We start from the raw sequence: 13,521 nt of genomic DNA on the forward strand, positions 1-13,521 counted from the left end.
ACTTCCTGACGGGCCAACCCCAGGTGGTGAGGGTAGGTAGCAACACATCTGCCACGCTGAACCTCAACACTGGAGATCTCCAAGGGTGCGTGCTCAGTCCCCTCCTATACTCCCTGTTCACCCACGACTGCGTGGCCAGACACGACTCCAACACCATCATTAAGTTTGCAGACGACACAACAGTGGTAGGCCTGATCACCGATAACGACGAGACAGCCTATAGGGAGGAGGTCAGAGACCTGGCCAGGTGGTGCCAGAATAACAACCTATCCCTCAACGTAACCAAGACTAAGGAGATGATTGTGGACTACAGGAAAAGGAGGACCGAGCACGCCCCCCTTCTCATCGACGGGGCTGTAGTGGAGCAGGTTGAGAGCTTCAAGTTCCTTGGTGTCCACATCACCAACAAACTAGAATGGTCCAAACACACCAAGACAGTCGTGAAGAGGGCACGACAAAGCCTATTCCCCCTCAGGAAACTAAAAAGACTTGGCATGGGTCCTGAGATCCTCAAAAGGTTCTACAGCTGCAACATTGAGAGCATCCTGACTGGTTGCATCACTGCCTGGTATGGCAATTGCTCGGCCTCCGACCGCAAGGCACTACAGAGGGTAGTGCGTACGGCCCAGTACATCACTGGGGCTAAGCTGCCTGCCATTCAGGACCTCCGTGCCTGTGCTGGGGCCTGCTGCTGTGATGAGCAAGCTCTTCTGGCAGCTCATGGTGGCGCATCACACTTTGTTGGTGTTTCCTTTATTTTGGCAGATACCTGTATGTGCTTGTGATAAAACATAATAAAATGTTCTATAAACTTAGAAACCTTCTGTGGCTAAATTGTGCTCTCTGGTGTATTTTGAACATTTAGAGCGGGCTCCTGTGGTTGGATAAAAAATGTGTATAATAAAAATATGAAGTTACTTTTATTACTATTTTTGCCTCTTGGGCGCAGCCCCTGACACACACAATTGACCAGTCACATTTATTTATTATGCCCCCTCCCCCCACCCCACGTGGGCCCTCTTCTCTTCTATCCCGATCTGAGAATTAGCAGAGCAGCAGCCTGTCTAAACTCATTGAGAGCGGGCTTCTGAGTCCTCCTGTGGTTGGTGGTTGCAGTTAAAATATACTGAATATATTCTACATTTAATATATACTGTATATACTATTATAGGTCTATGGTGGCCTGAATTGGTTCCCAATCAGAGACAGCTGTTTATCGTTGTCTCTGATTGGGGATCCTATTTAGGTTGCCATTTCCATTTTGGTTTTGTGGGTTATTGTCTATGTATAGTTGCCTGTGTCAGCACTCGGTTTAAATAGCGTCACGTTAGTTTGTTTAAGTGTTCTTCGTTAAATAAAGAAGAATGTATTTAAATCACGCTGCGCCTTGGTCTCCTTCGTATGACGAATGTGACAGGTCCGACCAACTGAAAAGTTAGTTAGTTGCACCAGTGACACCAGTGGAAAATGTTAGTCTGGAGCCCTGTAATACACTCTTAGAAAAAAAGGTACCAAATGGGTTCTTCAGCTGTCCCCATAGGATAACCCTTTTTGGTTCCAGGTAAAAAGCTTTTGTGTTTTGGGTTCCATGTAGAACCCACTATGGAAAGGGTCCTACCTGAAACCCAAAAGGGTTCTACCTCAAACCCAAAAGGGTTTTCTTCAAAGGGTTCTCCAAATAACCATTTTAGGTTCTACAGTGCCTTCAGAAAGTATTCACATCCCTTGACTTTTTCCACATTTTGTTTTATTAGACTGAATTTAAGATTGATTAAATTGAGATTTTGTGTCACTGGCCAACACACATTACCCCGTAATGTCAAAATGGAATCATGTTTTTCAAAACTTTTACAAATTAATTAATAAATTAAAAGCGGAAATGACTTAAGTCAATAAGTAGTCATCCCCTTTGCTATGGCAAGCCTAAATAAGTTCAGGAGTAAAAATGTGCTTAATAAAGTTGCATAATAAGTTGCATGAACGTTGTAATAATAGTTTAGCATGATATTTGAACTACCTCATCTTTGTACCCCACACATACAATTATCTGTAAGGTCCCTCAGTCGAGCAGTGCATTTCAAACAGATTCAACAGGGAGGTTTTCCAATGTTTCACAAAGAAGGTCACCTATTGGTAGAAATATAGAAAACAGACATTGAATATCGCTTTGAGAATAGAAAAGTGAATAATTACATTTTGGATGGTGTATCAATACACCCAGTCACTACAAAGATATAAACTCAGCAAAAACAAAAACGTCCTCATTGTTAACTGCGTTTATTTTCAGCAAACTTAACATGTGTAAATATTTGTATGACCATAACAAGATTCAACAACTGAGACATAAACTGAACAAGTTCCACAGTCATGTGACTAACAGACATGGAATAATGTGTCCCTGAACAAAGGGGGGTCAAAATCAAAAGTAACAGTCAGTATCTGGTTTGGCCACCAGCAGCATTAAGTACTGCAGTGCATCTCCTCCTCATGGACGGCACCAGATTTGCCAGATCTTGCTGTGAGATGTTACCCCACTCTTCCACCAAGGCACCTGCAAGTTCCCGGACATTTCTGGGGGGAATGGCCCTAGCCCTCACCCTCCGATCCAACAGGTCCCAGACATGCTCAATGGGATTGAGATCCGGGCTCGTCACTGGCCATGGCAGAACACTGACATTCCTGTCTTGCAGGAAATCACTCACAGAACGAGCAGTCTGGCTGGTGGCATTGTCACGCTGGAGGGTCATGTCAGGATGAGCCTGCAGGAAGGGTACCACATGAGGGAGGAGGATGTCTTCCCTGTAACGCACAGCGTTGAGATTGCCTGCAATGACACAAGCGCAGTCCGATGATGCTGTGACACACCACCCCAGACCATAACGGACCCTCCACCTCCAAATCGATCCCGCTCTAGAGTACAGGCCTTGGTGTAACGTTCATTTCTTCGACAATAAACGTGAATCTGACCATCACCCCTGGTGAGACAAAACCATGACTCGTCAGTGAAGAGCACTTTTTGCCAGTCCTGTCTGGTTCAGCGACGGTGGGTTTGTGCCCATAGGCGACGTTGTTGTCGGTGATGTATGGTGAGGACCTGCCTTACAACAGGCCTACAAGCCCTCAGTCCAGCCTCTCTCAGCCTATTGCGGACAGTCTGAGCACTGATGGAGGGATTGTGCGTTCCTGGTGTAACTCGGGCAGTTGTTGTTGTTGCCATCCTGTACCTGTCCCGCAGGTGTGATGTTTGGATATACCGATCCTGTGCAGGTGTTGTTACACGTTGTCTGCCACTGCGAGGACGATCAGCTGTCCGTCCTGTCTCCCTGTAGCTCTGTCTTAGGCGTCTCACAGTACGGACATTGCAATTTATTGCCCTGGCCACATCTGCAGTCCTCATGCCTCCTTGCAGCATGCCTAAGCCACATTCACGCAGGGACCCTGGGCATCTTTCTTTTGGTGTTTTTCAGAGTCAGTAGAAAGGCCTCTTTAGTGTCCTAAGTTTTCATAACTGTGACTTTAATTGCCTACTGTCTATAAGCTGTTAGTGTCTTAACAACCGTTCCACAGGTGCATGTTCATTCATTGTTTATGGTTCATTGAACAAGCATGGAAACAGAGTTCAAACCCGTTGCAATGAAGATCTGTGAAGTTATTTGGATTTTTACGAATATCTTTGAAAGACAGGGTCCTGAAAAAGGGACGTTACTTTTTTTGCTGAGTTTAGGCGTCTACTACCGCTTCGGCGCTCAACGTCACCAGTTTACTAACCACCAGTTCTGGCAACCCATCATTACGCACACCTGGCAACCTTCATCACGCACACCTGCGCCTCATCATTAGGCACACCTGGAATTCCTCACTTTTCTGATTACGTCCCCTTTATTTAGCCCTTAGTGTTCATCAGTCCATAGGTATTTTTAATTGTCTCACACATTAATTTCATTTTCCATGTTTGTGCATTTGTAGCTGTTCTGTATTAAACTCACCTCCTGCACATCCTTTCTGACTCCAGGCGTATACGTAACAGTGTCCTTCTTAACTCAGTTGTGGGAGAGGAAACCACTCAAGGATTTCACCATGAGGCCAATGGTGACTTAAAAACGGCTATAGAGTTTAATGCCTGTGATAGGAGAAAACTGAGGATGGATCAACAACATTTTAGTTACTCCACAATACTAACCTAATTGACAGAGTGAAAAGTAGGAAGCATGTAGGGGAAAAAAATATTCCAAAACATGCATTTTACTCCTGAATTTATTTAGGCTTGCCAAAAAAAAGGGTTTGAGTACTTATTGACTCAAGACATTTCAGCTTATGATGTTTTAAGTTGTTAAACATTCTAAAAACATAATTCCACTTTGACATTATGGGGTATTGTGTGTAGGCCAGTGACACAAAATCGCAATTGAATCCATTTTAAATTCAGGCTGTAACAACAAAATGTGGACAAAGTCAAGGGGTGTGAATACCTCCTGAAGGCACAACAGGGAGGCAAACAACAAGGCTAGAGCAGAGGAACAGTAATATTGGTGAGTTGTATCTCCAGTGGTGTTTTTACAAATTGTTTTAAACATGAGCTGGTTAAAAAAAGAGGACCATGTCTTGCCAGTCACTGGTACAGAAATGGTGGAGAAATGCTGCACTGAGCTGTCAATGTTATGTCAGCACTGTTGTCTTTGCCTAAGTAGGGTCAGGGTGAATGTGTATGGTTGGTGGCCCGCATGTCAACAGCTCATATAGGCACAGTTTAGCTGAAACTCATCTCTTGACATGTAGGGTGGTAGTCTTCTTAAAAAATTATTTTAAAATTATTATTATTTTATAATAATTATAATTATTTTCACCTGACACCTTACAGTACCTAAATGGTGCTCACATAACTTTCATTAGCTGGCTAGGATTAGCATGCTAGCTAATTACAGTGACAGCTGTCAGTGAGTGCCCTATTTGTTATTTCTCTGCTACAGGTGGAAATCACCACAACGTTCCCACCCCGAAAATATGTATTAGCAGCCAGCGTCAGTCTTCAAGGTGACACCTCAACAAGAATTTCCGCTCTAGGATAGGAATTACTGGAATTACTGGAAATAGGTGCGGCAACTGTCTCTGAGGTGGCTCTTTAATATTAATGCCAACCAGCATTCAGTAGTAGGTGAACACTTACCTGTAAAATTGAATTATCATTTTTTTTTATTATCTCAAGGATTAAAAGATTCAATTATCTCACTGGACACAACCAAGTGACTAATAATCTGCAATCATAACTGTCACCACCAACACCATTTGTCTGCTTAAACTGTCTGTGGGTTGAATATATAGTGCATTCGGAAAAGTATTCAGACCCCTTGACCTTTCCACATTTTGTGACGTTACAGCCTGATTCTAAAATGGATTAAAAATAAAACATTTCCCTCATCAATCAGCACACATTACCCCATAATGACAAAGTGAAAACAGGTTTTTAGAAATACCTTAAGTAAGTATTCAGAACCTTCGCTATGAAACTCGATATTGAGCTCAGGTGCATCCTGTTTCCATTGATCATCTTTGAGATGTTTCTACAACTTGGAGTCCACCTGTTGTAAATTCAATTGATTGGACATGATTTGGAAAGGCACACACCTGTCTATATAAGGTTCCACAGTTGACAGTGAATGTCAGTGCAAAAACCAAGCCATGAGGTCGAAGGAACTGTAGTTATAGCTCTGAGACAGGATTGTGTTGAGGCACAGATCTGGGGAAGCGTACCAAAACATTTCTGCAGCATTGAAGGTCCCCAAGAACACAGTGGCCAACATCATTCTAAAATGGAAGAAGTTTGGAACCACCAAGACTCTTCCTAGAGCTGACCACCTGGCCAAACTGAGCAATCGGGGGAGAAGGGCCTTGGTCAGGGAGGTGACCAAAAACCTGATGGTCTCTCTGACAGAGCTCCAGAGTTCCTCTGTGGAGATGGGAGAACCGTCCAGAAGGACAGCAATCTCTGAAGCACTCCACCAATCAGGCCTTTACGGTAGAGTGGCCAGACGGCAGCCATTACTCAGTAAAAGGTACATGACAGCCCGCTTGGCACCTAAAGGACTCGCAGACCATGAGAAACAAGATTGAACTCTTTTGCCTGAATGCCAAGCGTCACGTCTGGAGGTAACCTGTCACCATCCCTACGGTGAAGCACGGTGGTGGCAGCATCATGCTGTGGGGATGTTTTTCAGCAGCAGGGACTGGAATACCAGTCAGGATCGAGTGACAGATGAACGGAGCAAAGGACAGAGAGATCCTTGATGAAAACCTGCTCCAGAGTACTCAGGACCTCAGACTAGGGCAAAGGTTCACCTTCCAACAGAACAATGACCCTAAGCACACAGCCAAGACAATGCAGGAGTGGCTTCGGGACAAGTCTCTGAATGTCCTTGAGTGGCCCAGCCAGAGCCCGGACTTGAACACGATCGAGCATCTCTGAATTGACCTGAAAATAGTTGTGCAGTGACGCTCCCCATCCAACCTGACAGAGTGTGAGAGAATCTGCAGAGAAGAATGGGAGAAACTCCCCAAATACAGGTGTGCCATGCTTGTAGTTTCATACCCAAGAAGACTCGAGGCTGTAATCACTGCCAAAGGTGCTTCAACAAAGTACTGAGTAAAGGTTCTGAATACTTATGTAAATTAGATATTTCAGTTGTTGCTTTGTCATTATGGGATATTGTGTGTAGATTGATGGGGGAAAAAAACAATTTAATCAATTTTAGAATAAGTCTGTAATTGAACAAAATATGGAAAAAGTCAAGGGGTCTGAATACTTTCCGAATGCACTGTATACTGAACAAAAATATACACGCAACATGCAACAATTTCAACAAAGCCAGTTTGGATGTCCTGGGCTGGCGTAGTTACACGTGGTCTGCGGTTGTGAGGCCGGTTGTACGTACTGCCAAATTCTCTAAAACGACATTGACATTCAATCCTCTGGCAACAGCCCTGGTGGACAATCCTGCAGTCAGCATACCAATTGCATGCTCCCTCAACAATTGAGACGTCTGAGGTATTGTGTTGTGTGACAAAACTGCACATTTTAGAGTGGCCTTTTATTATCCTGAGCACAAGATGCACCTGTGTAACGATCATGCTGTTTAATCAGCTTCTAGATATGCCACACCTGTCAGGTGGTTGGATGATCTTGGCAGAAGAATAAATGTTCACGAACAGGGATGTAGACAAATTTGTGCACACAATTTGAGAGAAATAAGCTTTTTGTGGGTGTTGTTAGCAGTTGATGTTATTCTTCAATAACACAGACCCCAAAGCAAATCAGGGGGAGGAAAATAGGTTTATTCAAAGAGAACAAATCATGCAGGGCAGTAGATGTTCATGCTCCCTTGTCCTCAGTGACTCTCTCCACAGAACAAAGGAACAGGATGTAGTTTTATAACCCAGCCATAGCCTGTGGTGACCAATTACAATTCCTTGCAATAAAACTGGGCCAATGGCCAAATAACAAGTATCCTATTTAAGGTTCAATGTATAAACAATTTGGACCAATGAGAACTTGCCATGTAGCTATGAGTCCCGGTCTGAAATTCCTCCCATGTCTCTGACCCATTGATATTACAGAAAAAACACTATTTCCATTGATCATTAGTACTCTATTGACCTCTCGTCCTCTGCGTTGTGTATTTATCCTCAAAATATTCTTACAGTGTGGACCAATTCTGGGATATTTTATTTCAGCTCATGAGACATGGGACCAACACTTTATATTTTTGTTCAGTATATTTGTAAATTCTGATCATTGTTGGTTTGGGGATCATTAACCTACCTTACATTCCCCCCTATACAAGAATAAAGACAGTACTGAAATCTGAATCTGAAATTAAAATGTAATTGTCAATGCATTGCTCAAATGAACAGCAAACCTGGTTTCAAAAAACAGATAAAGCAACACCTCAAGGCACGATACCTCTCCCCTATTTGACCGAGATAGTTTGTGTGTATGTATTGGTATTGATATGTAGGCTACGTGTGCCTTATTTTTTAGTTGATGTAGTTCTGTCCTTGAGTTGTTTTTGTCTACTAATGTCTTTATTATGTAATGTTTTATGTTTTGTGTGTCCCCGGAAAGAGTAGCTGCTGCTTTTGCAACAGCTAATGGGGATCCTAATAAAATACCAAATACCATCCAAGTCAAGTTCATTAGGTTTGCTTTTACTACATCAAAGTCGAAATAGTTGAAGCACTAGGATTGTGGACCTGGTCAAGGAAGGAAATAGGAATTATACATAAACACACGGACCGAAACTGCACTAGCAAAGGCAGTATTGTAAATGCTACTGTGGAATGATCGAAGTGGGTAGAACTATATTGCCACAGTGGGCGGCGGAAAGATATACCAAATAAACATTGCAAGTTCGAAATGTGGTCTTCCTGTGTGGGCGGGGTTAAGATTTGTATACGTATACATTTGCACTGCTATTCTTCTTCCTTTTGAAAAAGTGGGTACTCTAGGCTAGAGCCACCACTACATACGTGAGATATATTAACCATATCACTCACATTCCTAACTTTTTGTAAAAATAATTAATAACCTACTTATTTGGAAGATGGTCGCCAAACAGAGAATTCGTATGGCCAACGAAAAACACAGCAAGAATATCACGCAAAGAGGCAACGTATCCAAGTCCACGGTAACATTTTTTAAACTATTTTTATTTCGGTTTGCGAACGAGTTAAGGAATATGTTAACGCTACGTAAATTAGTCAAAGGCAAACGCTTAAGTGTCTGATTGTTTGCTAGCTTTTTATTTATATATTCACATATATCAATGTTTCTAGCCCAGGTGCCAACAGCTCATGCTGTCAATCTTTGGTCAGCTGTAACATTAATAGTATCCATGAAAGTACATTTTTACATCATGCCAAGTTGAGTTACATTTTTATTTAAAGCGCTGTATGTTTCTGATTACGGCTTTTAGAGGTATACATGTTTGACCAATATGATACAGTACAGTAGAATGACTGCACTCTGATTGCAGTCAAAGTGCAGTTTAACAGCAGTATGCTGCAAATATATTTTTTTAATACAGTAATTTTGTAGTTTAACAGCAGTTACAGTGCAGTATAACTGCAGTTACTACGTCCAAAATACCACAGTCGACTGCAGTTACTGCGCTTTTAATGCAGTTTCAAAACTTTTTTGTAATGATTACTTTTGACATGATAGCATGACGTGTACTGTATTTGGTTCCACAGAGAAACCCTCAGGATGATAAGGTAGCCGTCGGACCCTGGCTGTTGGCGCTCTTCATCTTTGTTGTGTGTGGATCAGGTGAGTTGTGTTGACTTTTAATAATTTGCCAGTGACAATGAACAGCTCTGAAATTGATCCCCATATTCTCCCCGTCCCACATTGCAAGCAAAACATTTTAGTGGCTCCCCCCGCTTGACAGCGGAGAGGAATTTGGGGTGTAGAGAAAATGTTGAAGTTTTAAATAATCTATGGTGCAATTCTACACATTTTGCCATAGGGTGGAGAGATGTTTTCAGTTTTTAATATGATATCTGAGTGAGAGTGACTAACAAAATGAATGAGGACCTGTCAGTAATTCGATCATGATAACAAGTATAGATAGCTGGCTCAAAACTAACTTGGCAATCTAAAAAAAAAAATGTAGCTGACATGGGCTAATTGACTGACTTATCAGTGACTGACTTAACAAGATAGAAACTGCTGATTCACAACCAAATTTTGAAATTGCACAGTGGGCCGCCATTTGCCCATCCCATGTCCTAGACACATTTGTTGATCTGAAAGGATTGGATGGGTGTATCCAACATTTTACTGAGCTTGTCATAAGGCCAGATGAAACCCTATTGCTTACCTATCTGATCCTTGTACTCCCCAAACCTTTCTGAGATTAGATCACTTTCTGAGTCAGAAGGCAGAGATCTACTGCTTAGATTTGTTTAAAAAAAACATGACTTAAAAAACATAAGCCTATGCAACATTAACCTATTAAAAACAGTTATGTAGCAATGAGGTTGTTGGAAGCTATACGCCCAATACATTATTGGCTATGCTTGAATTGTTCTTCTCAAACCATTAAAAAAAATTGTATTTCAACTTGAGGTATAGGATCATCATTTGTTATATTACTTGTGAGGCACAGCTGAGTGTGCATAAATTGAAAGAATGTGCCTTTATTTTACTGGACTGATTGTGCCAGCATCTGATGGTCAGTCTCAGCGGAGGGAGAGCATCAGAGGGCCCGCTTCTCACTGTCGGACCACCCTCAGCTCTGCCCCCTCCGCTAAGAGTAAGACTGACCAAAAAGGTGACACCATCTTCGAGCTGATGGCAAAACCTGAGTCTAAAAACAGATTTCATAACTTTGTCGTACAAAGTTTTTGCAGTATTTAAACCAAGCAGTGGTCCCTTGAGGGGTTTGTTAGTCTCTTGTAACAGCCTCAGGGTTTTGTCAGCCTTTTTACACATCTTTTTGTCACTGTTTGCCTTTAACAGGCAATATCAACGTGCTTGTTGCCCACCTCAGCTAATATTGGGGAAGGACACAAGTTTTGACAAGTGTTCTAGGACCTCCGCCAGCTAACTGTTGGAGACTGTTTCTCTTTTATCCATGGTCAGATAATCTGTTTGTACTGTTTCTGTGTGGTCTGGTTTGACATTTTGCTTTACTACCTCCCACTGTTTGTCCCAATCCAAGCTTTTAGTAGTCAGTGGGTTTGGCAACACTTTCAGAGATTCCATCAGAACATAATTGAGCAATTACATTAGTCACCTTGGAAATCAAAATGAATACCTTGCAGGAAAGGAGGGATATAGTCACACTGGCGAATTAGAAGAAAATGGGTAAAGTAGACAATTCCGGCGGAACATTCTGGTCAGTTCCCAGCTGTGTTCTGAGCTTCAATGACGACTGCTGTCATCGGTGAATTAAAACGCTTTTTTCCCCCCAGGTCAGGGTTTTCCAGTGTCATTCAAGAGATTCTTTGACTCGCCAAGTTTCTTTGTCCATGAACTCCAGTGATTTATTTTCTTAACATTTGAATTTCTCTCCACAGCTGTCTTCCAGATCATTCAGAGCATTCGGATGGGCATGTAGGATGACATGTCGAACCCATCCATTCCACTCAGTATCTGGCCAACCAAGAAACACCTCTGTCTCTGCTCTATGACATCCCATTATCCTTCACTCAACATTCTCAGTCTTCTTAAGCTGCACAAAGCTAGGTCAAGGAGGATGAGCCACTATCTTGCACTTTTTGTGACTTTTTGTTCTTAATTTGTCTTATTTTATTTGGCCTTTTCTATATTATTTGTCTTGCTGGTTACTTTTGGCAAGCTCTATCAAGTCATTCCTTCCTTGTGCCTTAAATGATAAAGGTGAACACTTTACAGCACACAAAAAAAGCCATAAGCTACATTCCAGTAGTGGGTTTTCCGAAATAATAAGGTAATGTGTTCTGTCAATCTCAGGCAAGTTGGCCATCTTGTGGAATCATGAGCTTTGTTTCTGTTTTCGGTTGTCCTTTTTGGAAGTCTTATTTGCCACCACTTCGTTATAATTTTTGTGTAATATGAAGTATACAATTTCCACTTTAATTTAGTATATTGAAAGGTTATGTTTGCTTTGAAAATGTTCAGTTTTGGTAGTACGACCAAATGCCTTGGTTGGACTGGGAAGAAGTTCAGCAACACAAGTCTAAGCACAAGATATGAAGCCGGATATAATTCTCATGGCAAAAGAACTCAATAGTAGAAACTAGTGGTACGTAATGATAATAAGCATTCCTATTTTTGCATCTTCTGTTTGCGGTCTAGTCCTCAACTCCTTTATCTCAATTTTGTCTCTATTGATTTGCCCTGCTTTTCTTGAGGCTTTGGTATTGTCATCTGGTCCACAGTTAGTTGAATATGAATCAGCAAAAGTAAGATGAGGTCATCTTCATACTTAGATAGTTGATCTGACATTGTCCTGTCCTCAAGTTTACAGAAATGGTTCAAGGCTCACACTTACTGGATAAAATGGAATTATCTTTGCTAAACCAGTGTTTTAGAAGTAAAGATTAAGGGTTGGATGTAAATGACCACCTGGTTGTTTGACTGCATAAAATATGCTGGCAATGTATGAGAGAAATGAATAAAAGATGATAATTGGTACATTTATTTTGTGTGCATTTCTTATGCATCATACATATCACCCAGAATAAAAACTCACATATTTGCATGTGGGTAGTATACTAGCTAGTGTAGTGTCCTGAAAATGTATTTGCCTGAGTAGAGAATAAACTCTTTAGCCTCATCCACTGCCAGTTCGTTGCCACTAATGATGTGTATAAACCCTGGATTGTTAATGCTATGTATTGGCCATATTGGCACTCCCCAGTAGGAGCAGTCATCCAAAGGAATTAATGGAATTCTTACATCAATTAAATGTTTAAAAGACCAAAATAAACTATTTATTGGTAGTAGTGGGGACCATAATATTAGTAATCTATAAAAATGATACATTAAGATAAATGTTTTATATTTTGTTTTTGTTTAGCTCACATAATATAACTTTAGTATGCATTAAGGTGTCTGTACGTTAATAAATGCATTTCTATAGCTTTCAAAATATTGTTTTAAATGGTGGGGGGAGTGCCAGGTCTAGTGTGTACATATAAATCATTGGTTGCTACATTGTGGTCCGTTCTCTACGCCGCTGAGGGAGAGTTCGTTTTTCATGGCCAGTTTGGTTATTTTAGACCATTATATTGGTCATTAAGCGAAATCTTCACCCAACCGGGGCATCGGGCCATTCAAAACAAGAAACAGAAATCTGTATATAATGACGAGATGCTGATATCTCCGCCCTAACATTGGGAGTCGTGCGTCCCAATCGATACCTCAGTGGACCCGATATGGCGAACGGAGTATGGGCACAGATAGAACAATGAGATATTTCACCGGATGTATAAATGTGAAGCATCCGCTTGGCGTTTCCACTCACTATCAAATGTGGTAGTCAGAGGAAGACAAGTGGGAGAAGATGGAACGAGGTGGATTTTGTCCGACATTCTGCTAAATTGTCTCATCAATAAAACATTATCTCAATACAGTTTTCTGTTCCCAAAACTAGTATCTGTTACGAACAGAGTGACGGAGGTTTTGTATAATTTCCCCCATGCCAAGCTGTTAAAAAGTGCGTTGTTTAGAAAGAGTGTAAAGGCAAATTGAGTTATTGCACACGCGCACTTCAGAGTAGGCGTTAACTGACGGAAATATGCAAATGTTAGCTAGAACGCGCCAATCGGATCTCGCTAGCTCGTGCTTGGCTCTGCCCACTATGACTAATATGTTCCAATTTGAAATGACAGGCTGTGGTCTAGCAAATCAAATTTTATTTGTCACATGCGCCGAATACAACAGGTGTAGTAGACCTTACAGTGAAACGCTTACTTACAAGCCGTTAACCAACAATGCAGTTTTAAGAAAGAAAAGTGTTAAAGTATTTACTCAAATAAACT

The 13,521-nt window shown here is 41.5% G+C and overlaps 1 protein-coding gene across 1 annotated transcript; it reads left to right on the forward strand.

Annotated features, from left to right (window-relative positions):
* The first annotated feature begins 8,401 nt into the window (after positions 1 to 8,401).
* On the forward strand, positions 8,402 to 12,172 carry LOC139551005 (stress-associated endoplasmic reticulum protein 1-like). Its single transcript, XM_071362334.1, has 3 exons — positions 8,402 to 8,678; positions 9,244 to 9,319; positions 11,074 to 12,172. The coding sequence occupies exons 1-3, from the start codon at positions 8,595 to 8,597 to the stop codon at positions 11,112 to 11,114; spliced, it is 201 nt and encodes a 66-aa protein (XP_071218435.1). The 5' UTR covers positions 8,402 to 8,594; the 3' UTR covers positions 11,115 to 12,172.
* The last annotated feature ends 1,349 nt before the right edge of the window (positions 12,173 to 13,521 follow it).

The sequence above is a fragment of the Salvelinus alpinus genome, chromosome 23, assembly GCF_045679555.1.
Source record: "Salvelinus alpinus chromosome 23, SLU_Salpinus.1, whole genome shotgun sequence".
Taxonomy (NCBI): Eukaryota; Metazoa; Chordata; class Actinopteri; order Salmoniformes; family Salmonidae; genus Salvelinus; species Salvelinus alpinus.